Source organism: Sinocyclocheilus anshuiensis, unplaced genomic scaffold (assembly GCF_001515605.1).
Source record: "Sinocyclocheilus anshuiensis isolate Anshui unplaced genomic scaffold, SAMN03320099.WGS_v1.1 scaffold2571, whole genome shotgun sequence".
NCBI lineage: Eukaryota > Metazoa > Chordata > Actinopteri > Cypriniformes > Cyprinidae > Sinocyclocheilus > Sinocyclocheilus anshuiensis.
In genome coordinates this window covers 182214-198808 of record NW_015560621.1, presented here as the reverse complement: position 1 = coordinate 198808, position 16595 = coordinate 182214, and the positions used below count along the sequence as shown (strand labels likewise).

At 36.6% G+C, this 16595-nt stretch overlaps 2 protein-coding genes, 1 long non-coding RNA gene and 1 pseudogene across 4 annotated transcripts in view; 1 reads left to right on the top strand and 3 right to left on the bottom strand.

Annotated features, from left to right (window-relative positions):
* Positions 1-515: 515 nt before the first annotated feature.
* LOC107681885 (peroxisome assembly protein 12-like) lies at positions 516-3463 on the bottom strand. Of its 2 annotated transcripts, XM_016478253.1 has the most exons (4): positions 3399-3463; positions 3086-3283; positions 1311-1846; positions 516-1217 (listed from the first exon to the last, which is right to left on the bottom strand). In XM_016478253.1, the coding sequence occupies exons 2-4, from the start codon at positions 3218-3220 to the stop codon at positions 827-829; spliced, it is 1062 nt and encodes a 353-aa protein (XP_016333739.1). In that variant the 5' UTR covers positions 3221-3283; positions 3399-3463; the 3' UTR covers positions 516-826. The 2 variants fall into 2 exon arrangements, with proteins under 2 accessions (XP_016333739.1, XP_016333738.1); XM_016478252.1 differs by having other exon boundaries at positions 3086-3415.
* A 1509-nt stretch (positions 3464-4972) lies between these two features.
* Positions 4973-7253, bottom strand: LOC107681882 (gastrula zinc finger protein XlCGF57.1-like; annotated as a pseudogene).
* Positions 7254-8309: 1056 nt separating this feature from the next.
* On the bottom strand, positions 8310-9714 carry LOC107681877 (uncharacterized). The gene is made up of 3 exons (XR_001633310.1): positions 9516-9714; positions 9004-9114; positions 8310-8356 (listed from the first exon to the last, which is right to left on the bottom strand). It is a non-coding gene; the product is annotated as an uncharacterized LOC107681877 (long non-coding RNA).
* A 3931-nt stretch (positions 9715-13645) lies between these two features.
* The window catches only part of ap2b1 (adaptor related protein complex 2 subunit beta 1), a 61093-nt gene continuing 58143 nt past the window's right edge, over positions 13646-16595 (top strand). The window contains exon 1 of the mRNA XM_016478269.1: positions 13646-13707. Coding sequence (XP_016333755.1) covers positions 13671-13707 — 37 coding nt within the window. The 5' untranslated portion in view covers positions 13646-13670. The remainder of the gene's footprint in view (positions 13708-16595) is intronic.

Genomic DNA, 16595 nt, shown 5'->3' with positions numbered 1-16595 from the left:
CCAAGCTGATTACTCAATAAAAACTCCTACAGATCATGTTTTCAGGCCATTTAAGTCTTATTTTTATGTAACAAAGTGATTTTATATAAGTGTGTGAGTTGTTTATTTACTTTTTTTTTTTAAATGAGTCTTCCCATTAATGCCATTATATTGTTCAACGCGAAACGCGCATGAACACAAGAGGCGGGATTTATCGCATGAACCAATCACAGCCGAACATAACCAGTCATACCCAATCATATCACGATAGAGGCATTGCCTCCTCTCGCGTGATTTTTCCCCCATTCATTCTCAATTACCCCCCACCAAACTCACCTCACGCTTTAGGTGGTCTGTTAAAACTCAATGGGCTCAGGGGAGGCGAGAGAAACTCGGACTCCTGCTGCAATTTTACCTGCTGGTGTCATGGTTGGACAAAGTTTCTTTTAGAAAAATGATTTATACACTTTTTAATGTTATATTTTGTAATATTGGCGTCGTTTTATTTTTGTACTATTTTTTTGGGGGAGACAATTTTGAGGAGACACTGCCTTCCTTGCCTACTCGGAGGAAACGCCCCTGTTCTCTAGTGACTCTCGAATAAGAGTCGGCAATGATGTTATCTGTACAAATGTAATATTTACACATTTCATAAAATAATAGTCCATTATTATATATAATTTAATTAAACAAATTGTATTAACTTAAAAGCTTTTTAGCCTTCTTTAGAATAACAATTAACACTAAACCTGTTGTTCACCTGAACAATGTGCAATAATTATGTAAAATCAGACAGATCCACATTAATAATGCATCTTGGAAACCAAATTAAACAGATTTGACCTGTCTATCCATCAGGTGTGTATATTTTAATGAGGTGCTGCAGTCCTGAAGGGTAGCCAGTGAGGGGACACCTGTGATTGGCTTTAACGTACACATATATACACTTATAACAAAACACATAGCCTGAAGTGGCAAGCGCAGTGTCATTGCTGCGCACTTTCCTGCAGAGCGGGCAGACTTTGATGTGTGTGTGTGAAGTCTCCTGGCTGTGCAGGTGGAGAGGCGGTGGAGGGGTTGGAAGGGAGGTCAAGGATTTAACGGTGCTCTGGTTCTCGGATGAATACCACCACTCCAGGAACTGCAGGAAAAACACTCCAATCGAGAGGCTGGTTGAAAGAGACACAGCCAAACCACCAACTGCCGTAGAGACCAGACGCTGAAATTTCTCTCCAAAGCTGAAAACACAAGAGATTTTTGCTTTAATTAAACATCTTTATATTTTGGTAAACCTCAAGAAAATAATTTAGTATAGACTCTAAATAACCTACCTTTGACTGGGGCTCAGTGCCGGGCCTGATGGCTTGAGATCTAGGCTGTGTATGTCATTAGCTGTGAGATATGAGAGTTTAACCCCTGCCAGCCACAGAAGCGGAGAATGTGTCCGTGTTTTGCCGAAAACATACAAAAGCTGATGGCAAAAGACCCAGCCATCCCAGGCCATGCACACAAAGGGGTACGCAGCCAAAAAAGCCCTGTACAACTTCTGCATGATGGACTGCGGCAAGCGGATGGAGAAATCGTCCTCATCTCTCTGTCGAGCCAGGACTTTTTCCAGTTTGGTGTGTAGGTAAGGAAGGAGGGCCAGTAGGAACAAAGAGCGCCAGTGCTGTCTGCGCCGGAGTCCCAGATGAGCTGCACGTGTGCCGTCTTCTCCTACACGTTTCAGACCGTAGAAATTCTCCGAAAATGAGGCGCTGGTGTGGGAAAGGAAATGATGCTGCAATAACACGTCCAGGATAGCATAAATCTCATCAAACCTCTGCCAAAGAAATCCATAGCGAGCGGGGTTAGACGTAGCAAGGATCTGTGGACAAAGGCAGGGTCTACACATCAGGAGTATTCAATGCCAGTAAATACTGTAAAGTTTATTTTATTACTATTTTTATAACTATTTTTTAAATATATAAAACAATAGAAGTATGTTTGCATGCTAGGGGGTCCATGGAACAGTTTAGAGAAAAAAAGAAATGTAAAAAGAAATAAAAAATAAGATTTAAAAAAATTACAAATTATAAAAAAAAATTTAAAAAAAGATTAAGTAAATAAATACATAATGTACAACAGTACAGGACTACATTAAGTAGAAAAATAGTGTAAAATTTAATTTAATATAAACTAAATATTTTCCAAAACTAAGTATTTTTCACAAAATAAATTGCATCTTTATACAAGAAACTCTATAGATGTCTTTTACGTTTTATCATGTGGATCCGTCACATGACGAAGATCATATTTGGGTGTCTATGGCATCAAAAAGTTTGAAATCCAAGGTCTATGCTTACAAATTTGTTTATTTTGTGTTTTTGAATACAGTTTTGAGTAAATAGCTTCAGGCAGTCCAATTCAGCCTGGTTTATTCTTCACACTGGTGATGAAAGGTCAAGTTGAACTCACTACATTGTGTAATTGTGCAAATACTGTGGGTCCTAAGTTATTCCATGCATATGAGCCGAATTTGGCCACAGAACACCTGCTTACAGTGCACTGCTAGTATCGTATTTAAGCACACAGCCCAAGTTCTTGGGCTTCACTTCATTACAGCACGAGGCAAAGACAGATGGGTAACACTTTACTTGAAGGGGTGTGCATAAGACTGACATGACACCTTCATAATCATGACATGACACATGTCATGAATATGAAGGAGGTTTTATGCATGTTTATGACATCTGTCATTAAGTGTCATTCGCTCAGTTATGTAATTTTTAATGCAAAGATGACATTGTTTGAGATGTCTTTGTTATGGGCTATGGTTAGGGGTAAGGGTAGGGTTAGGTTAGGGTTAGGTCAAATAATGTCATATTTGCATTAAAAATGACATAACTGAGCGAATGACACTTAATGACAGTTGTCATAAACATAAATAAAAAACCTTCATATTCATGACATGTGTCATGTCATGATTATGAAGGTGTCATGTCAGTCTTATGCACACCCCTTCAAGTAAAGTGTAACCGACAGATGTTTAGAGGCAAGATTAATCTTATACCATAATGTAATCTATTGTACATTGGTGGCAAATGCAGTAAATGCGTAAGCATACCTTCACAGCATGAAGTAATGCAGGTTTAACAGCACTCATCAAAGAGTCCTGAGCTAAAACCTCGAATATGGACGGTCTGTTTTCAGCTGAAGCCGCTGTTGTTAAATGAGCTCCTCGCTCTGCCATTACACGCATACACTGGGATCAATGCAGATGTGAACACGGCGAACTTGACAATTCAGACATCAACAAAGCGTTCTAAAAATGATAGAGTCTTTTAATAATAATATTTTCATAATGTTAAGACAATTTTGGCAGAAAATTACACTGCACAAAAAAAAACAATGCAAGATTCAAGGGTCACACAACTCACAGCCTGTCCCAATGCTTTTCTAGCGTGATTCTTCTGTGTGCTCATTGGCAACAAAATAGGTTCATACTGCCATCTACTGTACTGGGGTAGTCTACAGTATAAAATATTCTGTTCTGTTCTATTGACCACTGTTTCTAATGGACGGACTCTAAAGATGTCAAGAAAACTACTTTTCACAATAAAAATTAAAAGCAATAACGTCAGACAGTAATGTCAAACTTCAAAATCAATTTATGTGCATTTCATGCATTTTTATTTTTACAGATAAAAGTATAGTACAGTTAATATTAATAATGTTACTGGGAAATACTAAATGCACAAGAAAATATGGGCTCTTTGAGCTATAATTTATATATGACTAAAGCTATAATATACATACATACATACACACACACATAGCATATATATATATATATATATATATATATGACTTGTTTTCATATTTATTTCATATATTTTGGTCTATAAACTCTTATTCTTGCAACATAATGCTCTTTTTTATGTTTATATTAGATGAAATATTAAATGCAATTAAAAAGGTTTAGATTTTTTCAGCATTTAATTAAAGGTATCAGACAAATCTTGTATTTATGCTTTAAATTTTCTTTTTAGATCTTGTTTTATACAAAATGTTCTTTGAAACGCTTATATCCATATATACTATTTTAGACATGTAAAAATGTTTGTGCGTGATTCAAAGTATGGTTTAGTCTCAAGTTCACTTGGTTGAAACCCCAATTGTAAGTCGCTGTGGATAAAAGCGTCTGCAAAATGACTAAATGTAAATGTAAATGGTTGAGTGTGACAAAAATTACATCATTGCTTGATTGCAATGGTACAAGTGCACACTGACTAGATGCCATTTCATGAGGAGGCATGACAGAAAGTTGTGGAAATAAGTTATCATACGCGAATGTATTTATACACTCCTAAAAGACGTATGGGCGTAAACTGTGGACATATTTACACATTTTGGTGTTTCTGCCATGGAAGTGAGATTGTTAGACCTATACAGTGCACTTTGTGTTGATGTCCTTTTAATAGCCTATAGTAATACAGCTGTCCCGATTTACAAACAGGCAGCACCAAAGACCCCAATATACTCACTGCTAAGTTCTTTGTTTTTTGTCCAGGGATAAAAAGAAACCGCTGCACACACTGTGATGCTACCAGTGCTACTGGGATTGGGGTTTAGATGAGAATGTAAATATGTGCTACATGTTAATCTCTCAACAAACACACAACAGAAATGACAGAAATGGCAAAAGGGCAGTTAAGCATCTGATCATAGCAACAGAAGTTGGAGAAGTTGGTGGGCATGTGCATTGGATGAAACCCAATCCAAAGTGCACCTCACTAAAATGAAGTTGTTTATTCTTGATGCAAATAGAATTAACGAACAATACAAATGGACAAAAAGTTAGATAAAAAGAGTTTAATCAATGAGTAATTAAAACAAATACAAAAAAAGAGAAAAACAAGTAAAAGTAAAAACTAATGAAAAAGATCTCTATCTTTTATAGACTTAAAAGATAACCAAAACATCTCAAGACAAGAAGACAAGAGAAGCAGTCACCAGTTGCAAAGTTACTTGATAGTAGCTATACCTTGCATTGGAAAATGGTAAATATATCATAAGTGGCAGAATAGCTACATGTTCCAAGTATAACAAACAAGTTAAAAAATACATATGCTAGCACTATAACATTTTGTAAACTACTTTTTTTCTTTCATAAAAGAGAATAAATGAACTAACAGTCATGCATGAGAAAATTATATGTGAAATTTAAGAATAAAACTTCTTTTGGGAGGAACTCCATCTTTGAGGTTATATGAAGCTCACACTTGAAACTGGTGATCATGAAGATGAACATGGTTCACTGTGACACTGTGAATGATGTTGATCCTCATCCTTACACAAACTGTGGCTGGTTAGGACAGATTTATACAGAAGATAGCTTAAATCTGTTGCATAGATTTGTTTTTGTTGTTGTATGACTGCGTAGAGAAGCTAATTTATTAAAACTCTTCTCACTTGTTGGGCAGCGTTTACGGCTTCTTTCCAGTATGGATCCTCTCATGTGTTTTCATGTTTCCTAACAGAGAGAATCTCTTGTCACAGTGCGAACACTTGTAAGGTCTCTCCCCAGTGTGAACTATCTGGTGCTGTTTCAGTTCAGAATTTGTAAAAAAGGACTTCCCACACTCAAAGCACATAAAAGACTTTACAGAGCTGTGTCTTTTCTGGTGCAGTTTAAAAACACTCAGCAGACTAAAACTCTTTTCACACAAAAGACACGAATAATTTCTGACTTTAGCATGAACTTTCTGGTGGCTCTTCAGGGCTGATTTCAGAATAAAACCTTTGCCGCACTGATCACAGTAAAACGGTTTGTTTTCAGAGTGGGTATGTAGATGTATTTTTAGAGTGGAACTGTGTGTGAAACTCATACCACATTCATCACACGTGTGTGGCTTTTCTCCAGTGTGGATTTTCATGTGTACCGTAAGGTGTGATCTTTGTGTGAAACTCGTCCCGCATTGATCACATGTGTGTGGCTTCTCTCCGGTGTGAATTTTCATGTGTTCCTTTAGGGATTGTTTGAGTGCAAAACTCTTCCCGCACTGATCACATGCGTGTGGCTTCTCTCCAGTGTGGATAGTCATGTGTACCATAAGGCCTATTTTGCTTGAAAAACCCTTCCCACACTGATCACATGTGTGCGGCTTTTCTTCAGTGTGAACCAACATGTGGCTTTTAACGGACTGCTTTAATGCGAAACTCTTCCCGCACTGCTCACAAGTATACGGCTTCTCTCCAGTGTGGATGATCATGTGTCTTTGAAGGTGTTCTTTGCGCGTGAAACCCTTCCCGCATTTATCACATGTGTGCGGCCTGTATTCAGTGTGGATTGTCATGTGTTGCCTAAGTTGTAATTTGCATCTGAATCTCTCCCCACACTCATCACATGCATGCAGCTTCACTCCTTTGTGGATTTTCATGTGTGATAAAAGGCTTCTTTTGACGTTAAAACTCTTCCCACATTGATCATATGTGTACGACGTCTCTCCAGTGTGGATTTTCATGTGTCTCAGAGCGCTGTCTTTTTGTTGGAAACTCTTCCCACACTTATCACATGTGTACGGCTTCTCTCCGGTGTGGATTTTCATGTGCTCCTTAAGGTGTGCTTTTTGTGAAAAACTCTTCCCGCACTGATCACATGTGTGCGGCTTCTCTCCAGTGTGGATTTTCATGTGTTTCTTAAGGTATTCTTTGCACGTGAAACTCTTCCCGCACTGATCACATGTGTGCGGCTTCTCTCCAGTGTGGATTTTCATGTTTCTTAAGGTCTTCTTTGCACGTGAAACTCTTCTCACAATGATCACATGTGTGCGGCTTCTCTCCAGTGTGGATTTTCATGTGTTTCTTAAGGTCTTCTTTGCACGTGAAACTCTTCTCACAATTATCACATGTGTGTGGCTTCTCTCCAGTGTGGATTATCATGTGTTCCTTAAGGTGTCTTTTGTGTGCAAAACTCTTGTCACACTGATCACATGTGTGCAGTTTATCTTCAGCGTGGATCCCCGCCTGCAGCCTAATGGCTTTTTTGTGTTTCTGCTTGTCTCTAGTATGAATTCTTGTGTGAAGAGAGCCGGCGACACTTTTTTTCCTTTCTTGTTCGCATCCATCAGGTCTAAAATAAACATATGATATCATTATAAATCAAAAGAGAGGCAAATGTCAAATTAAAACCAAAGACCAAATTTGATGAACTTTCAACACAAAGATCTTATCTTGTTAATACCATCAAACTTGGATCGTTTGATGTGCAATGACTGCACAAATATGAGCATTTTTATGAGCATGATTTGTAATGCTAAAAACAATCATTCTGGGACAGATTACAGCTGCCTTGTAATGTCTCTAATTCTTTTCTACATTACTTTTAGTATAAGAATGAGTAAAAATTTTTTTAAAGGCCCTTTCACAAAAAAAAAAAAAAAAAGTGAGAGAAACTGCAGAAAGATTAAAAAAAAATTTGACTTCACTTTGTGATTTATAGGATATGGATTGAAAAAAAACATTAATTTTTTACTGAGAAATATGGCAATTTCTCCACATTTTCTACTTAATGAGAGTTTAAAAAAGGAAGGAGAAGAAAGAAAAACACAATCTTATGCCAGTTTTCATCTCGATTTTTAGTTGTTTTAGCTTATTTTAAAGCATTTTATATCATCTTAAGGACCCCTGGAAGTTTGCTGAGGCCCCCTAGTGGGCCCTGGGGCCCCTGGTTGAGAACCACTGCCCTACAGCGATTCTCCAAGGTTAGAAAACACACAGCCAATACAATTGGCTGAACTGTCCTGAAATATATCTTTTTAACATTATTTGACCATATGAAACACCATGAGACAGCAGCTCATAACTTATTTTATAGCTGATTTGAAATATGTTATTGAAATGTGAGTTTGGCAAGCAGTTTTTTTATAATTGTTATTTCCACATTCAAACAGATACAAGTTGGTCTTGCATGACTGAAATAGCTTTATGCAAACAACTCGCACTGAAGTACTTCAACGCATTCATGAAATGCAAATGTTTTATTCAAAGTCATTTTTGGGTTTCTGCTCATATGTGTGGAGTACAAAGGCAACGGCAACTTCAAGTCTTTAATGCTGAATTCAGTGCACTAACACCACCAGAAACTGCAGCAGTGCTGGACATATGACACAAAAATGATAACTTACTGGAGTGGACACACTGTCTGAATAAAAACAGGGTCGCTTCAAGAAAATACTTGTGCCTGGTATGAATGGATTTATAGGAATGAATACACTGGTTCAGTTCGTGTTTTGTGTGAAAGGGCCTTTTTTTTCCATCATCTTAAGGCCAATTTGGAAGTTTCCTGAGGCTCCCTAGTGGGCCCCCGGTTGAGAACCACTGCCCTAGAGTGATTCTGCATGGTTAGAGAAAACACACACACACACACAATGAGAGATTGTGAAAATTCTGGGACAGATTACAGCTGCCTTGTAATGTCTCTAATTCTTTTCTACATTACTTTTAGTATAAGAATGAGTAAATGTTAAACTGAACATTCTTTTGAAGCAACTGAATTACTGGCAGAGAGACGAGGACAAATTTTAATGGATGTTAATGGAAGAGAGGTTTCAGGATACTAAATACCCTGCTCTTATGAGAAAACTTCTTTTTGCTTAATGAAATGACATCCTGTTCTCTAATCTTCAGTGTCTTTACTATCAAATAATTATCTTGCAGTGAGCTACAGTTGGAGTTTACAACAACAACAAAATATGCTGTTTTATTAAAGTCACAAAAACTTTGCAACAGGTAAAGACTGCATTTATCAAGATAGTTCACTGGTTCAGTTCGTGTTTTGTGTGAAAGGGCTTTCAGAATCAACAATTGCCATGCAAATTTTCACTATTTTGGGCTTTTTCTGTTCCCAAAATGTATATGAAATTTCAAAACCAGAAGCACTCTAATGATTTTCTGACTTTGACCACTAAATCCAGTAAGTTTCCTGAAGCTGATATCATGGTCTTCGGCAGCACTAATGAAGGATCAAGAACAGACACAAACCTCTTTGTTCTTCAGTATCATGCTGTTTCACTCTGCAGGGTTTTGGATCCCTCGTGTTCTCACTGTCCTCTCCCTTCAAGTGTGAATTGTGATTGTTGTGTGGTAGTTCTGCTAAAAAAATAAATAAAATTACATTTCCAAAAAGAAATAATAGTAGCGTGGTCTTGAGTTAGTTCAGTCAACTCAGAGTTTATGCTGATCTACGGACATTTGTATGATTCTCAACAGAACGCTGAATCCAAGAGTCACCACAGAAGCACGCAATACTTCTTTAATTTATATTTGGCAATTATCATTTAAGCAATTTAATTACTTCATACTGTTTTTGATAGCTGTGAACAAGATTTGTTTAAAACAAGGTATTGTGTTGTTTGTTTAACGCTAAAAATAAAAAATAATGCTTAATCCAACTTTTTTTAAAAAGTAGTGAAGGAGACTATAGCATATAACATGCTCCGGAGTTGCACTATGCAGGATTTCCTTTCACGAGAAGTTTAAATGAAGTAACTTACATTTTAGACACAGTATTGTCCGATTTTGCTCTATAGTCGACGAAAATAGGCTAGTTTCAAACCAATTCACAGCAGAGCCGTTGCGCCTCTTCGCAACACAGTGATTAGTTCTCAAATGAGTCCATCGTCTGAATGAATCGGCTGAGCGAATGCTTCAATGACCCCTTCATATGTTACTTCTCAAACTGAACGTTGCATCCTAGTGATCCTAGTGAGGCTATGACTTTCCTAGACCAGTCCTTATAAATCTAGGCTGGCCAACCCCCCCACCTCCCACCCTCTTTGAGTTCACCCAACTGAAAATACCCCTGTTTTAGCACTGGTCGTTCACACCTCAGATTAGAAGAAGTCTCGAGAAATGGGTGTAAAGCAGTGGAAAAGGGAGAGTGTCGAGCTCGAGCAGGCGTATTCAAATGGCGGACCGCTTGGGACACGCCTCAAGCGCTCAGGGTCGTTTACTGTAATGATCTTTCGGCGTTATATCCTCTAATATGTTTATTTAGAGCCAAACGTGCTTCATGCAAGCCCTTCCCGTGAGCGTTGCTTCTCTATAAAGACGCGAGCTGCACTGATACTTTCGCAGAAAACAACAATGCTGCAAATATAGTTATTTTTACTTGTATATGACTCTGACCGTGCAAACCATGTTTGTGACGACATTTCTTTCCATCTACACTTTTAATCAGCATGTTAAGAGTCAAGGCCTGGAAGTTATGTTATGTGCATAACTTTTCTCCACATAAAGCAATCTTGTGGAATAATGTTCATATTAGTTAACCGGAAATCTCTTTATTTACAGAGTTGGATGGATAAAGGAATTTATTTTTTATCTGACCTTTTTGATCAGTCAGCCGAGTTGCTTTCTTATGAAAATTGTATGAATAAATGGGCATTTCCTATTAAATGATAATAGTGATAAACGCCATTCCCACAGGTTTATTGATGTTAATGAGAAGCCATATGTTGTCCCTTAACATTTGTAGAATTGAACCCGTTCTTAATTTAAATGGGGTGGACATTAACAGTAAAAAATGCACAAATAAATTTATTAGAAATCTATTTTATGAAAAGAGATCTATTAAGCCTAGAGGGACATTTTTCTGGAACATTTGTTTTCCAGAGATTATTTGGAAAAAAGCTTGGCTTCTTCCCTTTCGGTTTTGTATATCTAACAAACTTCGGGAAATACATCTGAAAGTACTTCATAATATTTATGTTAGTAACTATACTTTATCAAAATGTATGGATATTGATGAAAAATTTTCATTTTGTTCAGATCAGCCAGAAATAATTCTACTTTTTTTTTTTTTTTAATGTTACCATTCCAAAAAATCCTGGGGAGATTTATCTATATATATTCAACAGAAATCTGGTTATAATTGTGAATTAACATCCAAAGATGTTATCTTATATTTTGAATCAAAAAATGCATCTGTCAATTTTATGATGAATCTAATGATTTTATTTGGTAAATTTCATATTCATAAAAGTAAAAGAAATAGTTCTAAACCCTGTTTGAAGGTCTTTATGACTGATTTTCATTTGTATTTTGAGTCTCTCCAATGTATTGATAACAAAAAATGTAGAGATACAATTTTATTCGCTAAAGAGTTGAAGTTACTTGAAAATGGGTATATGCTGTCTTTTTTTTCTTTAAGTATTATTATTGATTTTTATTTTTATTTTTTCTATGTAATGTAAACCCATTCCTTTAATTGTGTTATCTTTTTGGATGTTTGTTAAAGTTATAAATGTTGCACGTTATGTCTTTAATGTCTAATAAAATTAAAAAAAAACTAAAAATAAAAAAATCAGCATGTTAAGAGCATTTTAAAACAAACATAATTTTTATAATTGGAAAATGTATTTGTTGGCTAGATGGCAAGGAAAGAAAACCTACATTTTGAAACTACTAGTTAACTTTGTTTTCTGCTCATGATGAGAGGGTTTTGATTATTATGTACATTATTTGATTGTTTTTAGTTGATAGGCCTACTTATTTTAAGCAAAATATAAAAAAATTCCAGATTTTAAGAGGAAAACTCTAAACCCTCATTTTCTGTGCCTTCTGCCTTATGTAGGCTATGTATCTAAATGTAAAAATAATAATAACTTGATAAAACATTGACCTTACCTTTTAATATTCATATCTAATTGGGCTTAACTGATGAAAGATTTTATTTATTTATTTAAAGAAAAGTTCTCAAACGCCACTGCCGTTTGACTCTGAGGACCCAATATCCTAATTTGAATGACTATCTTTAGTCATTAAAAATTATATATATATATATATACGTTTTTTGCCTGGAACCTCAGGATCTGAGGACTAGAGAAAGCGATTAGTTAGCCTACTTTTACATGCACCACATGTTAAACCATTGTTTTTTTATTTTAAAATACATTTACATTTAATCATTTAGCAGACGCTTTTATCCAAAGCGACTTACAAATGAGAACAATAGAAACAATCAGACCAACGAGAGAACAACAGTATACAGGTGCCATGACAAGTCTCAGTTAGTTTAGCACAGTACACATAGCTAGGTTTTTTTTTGGCACAGTCCAGGAAAAGGTCTGTGAGAGTGATTTTGTTCCTCTTTGGGATGGCACCACAAGGCGCCGTTCACTTGCAGAACGCAAGCTTCTGGAGGGCGTATAAGTTTGACCTGGCGAGTTTAGGTATATTGGTGCAGCACCAGTGGTGGTCTTGAAGGCAAGCATCAGTACCTTGAATTTGATGCGAGCGGCTACTGGTAGCCAGTGTAACCTGATGAGGAGAGGAGTAACGTGAGCTTTTTTTGGCTCATTGAAGACCACTCTCGCTGCTGCATTCTGGATCAGTTGCAGAGGCTTGATAGTGCATGCGGGAAGGCCCGCCAAGAGAGCATTACAATAGTCCAGTCTGGAGAGAACAAGAGCTTGGACAAGAAGTTGTGTGGCTTGCTCTGACAGGAAGGGTCTAATCTTCCTAATGTTGTATAAGGCAAATCTGCAGGACCGGGCCGTTGTAGCACAGAACCGTGGTCTGTGAAGCTTAACTGATAATCGATCACAACTCCTAGGTTTCTGGCTGTCCTGGAAGGAGTTATGGTTGATGAACCTAGCTGTATAGAGCAGCTGTGATGAAACGATGGGTTTGCTGGCACCACAAACAGTTCTGTCTTAGTAAGGTTGAGTTGAAGGTGATGGTCCTTCATCCAGCTAGAAATATCTCTCAGACAGGCTGCAATGCGAGCAGCTACCGTCGGATCATCTGGTTGGAATGAGAAGTAGATTTGAGTGTCATCAGCATAGCAGTGATAAGAAAAGCCATGCTTCTGAATGACAGATCCTAATGACAACATGTAGATGGAGAAGAGAAGTGGTCCAAGCACTGAGCCTTGAGGAACCCCAGTAGCAAGAAGTTGTGACTTAGAAACCTCACCCCTCCAAGAAAAAAAAAATTACATTTACTGTAAATGTAAAATAATTACAGTTTCATGGTGTTAAAAGGTGTTTTTATTTAATAACTTTAAATAAAATGGCATCACAGTTTTAGTGCTATCATTAGAACATCACACAAAATCTCACTCTTAAAAAAAAACTTTTACAGCCTCCAAAACCCCCTTTTTTGACTCCATACATTCACAGATGGCCAGTTATTCAGACAGCAATCAGCATCAAAAACATTCTTTTGTCTCTATACATACACAAATTGCTGCACTGATGACCGACCATTTAGACAGCAATCAGCATCCAAAAAACATCTTTTCCTTTGATGGCCGGCCATACAGAGAAAAGCATTTTAAAAAAACTATTACAATATTGTTTTTATTACAAATAAGCTGATTATATATTTTCTAAAGATATTTAAAACATTTTATAACAGTGTGTATATATATGAAACATTTTAAACTTGTTAAAAGGGGGAAAATTACACAGCAGCCTTTATGGTTACAGAACCATATAACTGTCCCTGATGATTTCCTCTGCAAACTGGGAATGTTTCAAATTTGTATCTGTATTCTAATTTCATGAAAATTGCCAGTTGGCAATCAAGGATATTTTGAGATTATTTTGCTGATTTTATGCATTGATAAAATGTTATGTAAATATGCTTTATGTTGACTTTAAATCATTTTCTCTTCTCCTCTTCAGATCTGAGAAACTGTCAGAATGACTGACTCCAAGTATTTTACCACCAACAAAAAAGGCAAGTAAAGAACTTAAATGAGCAAATTTAGGCTATGGGATGGTAATAGGATTTAAGAAGAAATGATCTAAAATCCCTGAACAATTTACTCACATTGTCACATGTTATTTTAGACCACATATGTTCAGTTCTGATATTTCGTTCTAAGATTATGAATCATGAATCAGTTTAGTGGTCTAAATTTGGGTCTGATTCAAATTCTGATATAATAAAACAATTTTATAATGAATCAAGAAAATTAGAACTGAACTCAGCTGCCATTGATCAGCATGCATTTTCATGTATGGAAAACCGCTTTATTTTTTGATAACTTCATGGGAAAAATAAAAATAATTTATAATAAAACTTTACCTAAAGTTTCACTTATTAAGAAATAATTATGCAATTAGCAATGTCTTCAGATCCAATTCTATACTTTTGCATGAACCGAAGCGAGAACACACATTATTTATAAGGTATTGTCTCTATTCCAGAATACTGTAAGTCTTGCATTGATTCAATCTTCCGCTTATTTTGTAGCTTATAGAAGATAATGAGTTTAAACCATCAGCATCAGACAACAAAGGCTTTATGTTTGGTGGCACATTTTGTGAATCAGGCTGGTTTTTGAAGTCCTTTTGAGAAAAGCACTGCACATGAGAAACAGATTCTCTAATGACATTTAATGGATATATAGACTTAATACATTTCTCATGAAATGATCAAACTGTTTGCTTGTGTTAAAGGGGGTCATATGATGCGATTTCAATTTTATATATATATATATATATGAAACATTTTACAATTAAATATTTTTACGAATTAAAATCTATTTGAGTCAAATATTGTATGACTTGTCTAGGTGGTCATATTGTATGCCGTTTATTCCTTTTACAGTTTAGATCAGTATTATTTTACAGTATATGCATGAAGCCAAATGAAGGAGTAAAATAAATCAGTGAAAGTTTTTACAAAGCCAGTTTTGTCTGAAAAGAGTGTTTTCTCACCATATGAGGCCTTTAACTCTTATTTTTCTGTAAAGCTGTTAATTTGCGGACTCAAGGACGGGTTAACAGACAAAAACTGTACTGTGAAATAGTCCACACTGAATAGTCCATTTAAACTTAGTATTACCAGTTTAAATCGTCAGTTTTTAAATGTATCCAATGGAATGTACCAAGTGAACCATTACAGAACAGTAAGAAATATATATAATGAAACGTTACAATGCGCCTGTGCTGTTATGCAATACTTCTACAATACAACCAAACATGCGATGTGGTGTTGGCAGTGTTCAAAAACAGTGTTCAAAAAAAGTGTAACAAAAACAGAAATTAAACAAAAGAGGAAAAGGGGGCGGGGCTTTGGGGACAAGTAGTCCCAAATACTTTGAGAAGGGTCTGAATACTTTGGAATCTGTTAGATTGCTTAATTTCTGTAGCTCACTCATTGGTTTCCAATATGAGACAAATAACATTTGAACTTGTGACCTTGTGAACTGATGTAATAAACTCACCGTACCTGTATAAAATCAGCTTACTTAAAAAGGTGCATGACTGCAGCCACATACAACCATATACATAATAAATACTTATAATAAATAGTAATTATAAATAATAAATATTTATTGGCCACAACCACCACATACCTATCAAAATCCTCGAGAGGGTGCTTGGATGCAACAAATGCCTCGTTTGTAATGGGTTTTAATGTTTTGTCTCGTCGCTCCGGCCGGACACAGCAGCAACAGTATGTGAGGGGCGTAACATTTCTATCTCACGCTTGAGGTATCTGGCCAATCACAACGTATTGGATAGCTGGCCAATCACAGCACAAGGGGGCGGGGCTTTGGGGACAAGTAGTCCCAAATACTTTGAGAAGGGTCTGAATACTTTGGAATCTGTTAGATTGCTTAATTTCTGTAGCTCACTCATTGGTTTCCAATATGAGACAAATAACATTTGAACTTGTGACCTTGTGAACTGATGTAATAAACTCACCGTACCTGTATAAAATCAGCTTACTTAAAAAGGTGCATGACTGCAGCCACATACAACCATATACATAATAAATACTTATAATAAATAGTAATTATAAATAATAAATATTTATTGGCCACAACCACCACATACCTATCAAAATCCTCGAGAGGGTGCTCTGCAGAGCCAAATGGGAGGAGCTGGAGCTCTAGCTCCCCCTCGCTGGATGTAATGGGTGGAGCTAGACACCCAACCACTCCCTAACCCTACCCCTTACCCTATCGCTAAACATAACTCCACCCATTAGTTCACACAGAGGTGGAGCTGGACATCCAGAGAGGGGGAGCTGGAGGTCATTTGGCTCTGTGAGCAGTACTTGAAATCCTCTGCATCCGGTGTAACATCTGTGTGGCTCCGATCTCACGCGTTCTTCTCGTTTGTTGGTTCCGCGCTTCATTTTGTTTTTTCCGGGTGCGCTCCATCTTCCAGCGCCGACCAAGCAGAGGCAGCAACCGCATCTTTCATCTGCTCCATCTACTCTTCCAAGTGCTCCAGTACCTAATAGTTTTGTATATCGCGTCGATTCTCACATTCCTTGTGCGTATCTTATTTTTGTGTTTTCATCAATTGTTTGCATTATAATTTAGACAGGACAGATGTCTGTATTTCAGTCGATAGAGGACTTGCTTCAAGGTTTTCACTAGCCTAGCATAGCGGGATCATTTTTGGGTCACGCCCAATTAATAAATTAACAGTCATTAAATTTGACTGAAGTACACCTCCAAATATTAAGTGTGACATATATTTTTAGTTTATGTAGTCCTTTGTAATGCAAGGCTGTGTTACTGTGTTGTCGTTTGTTCGTGTATATGATTATATATTTTCTAAAGATATTTAAAACGACATTTTATAACAGTGTGTGTGTATATA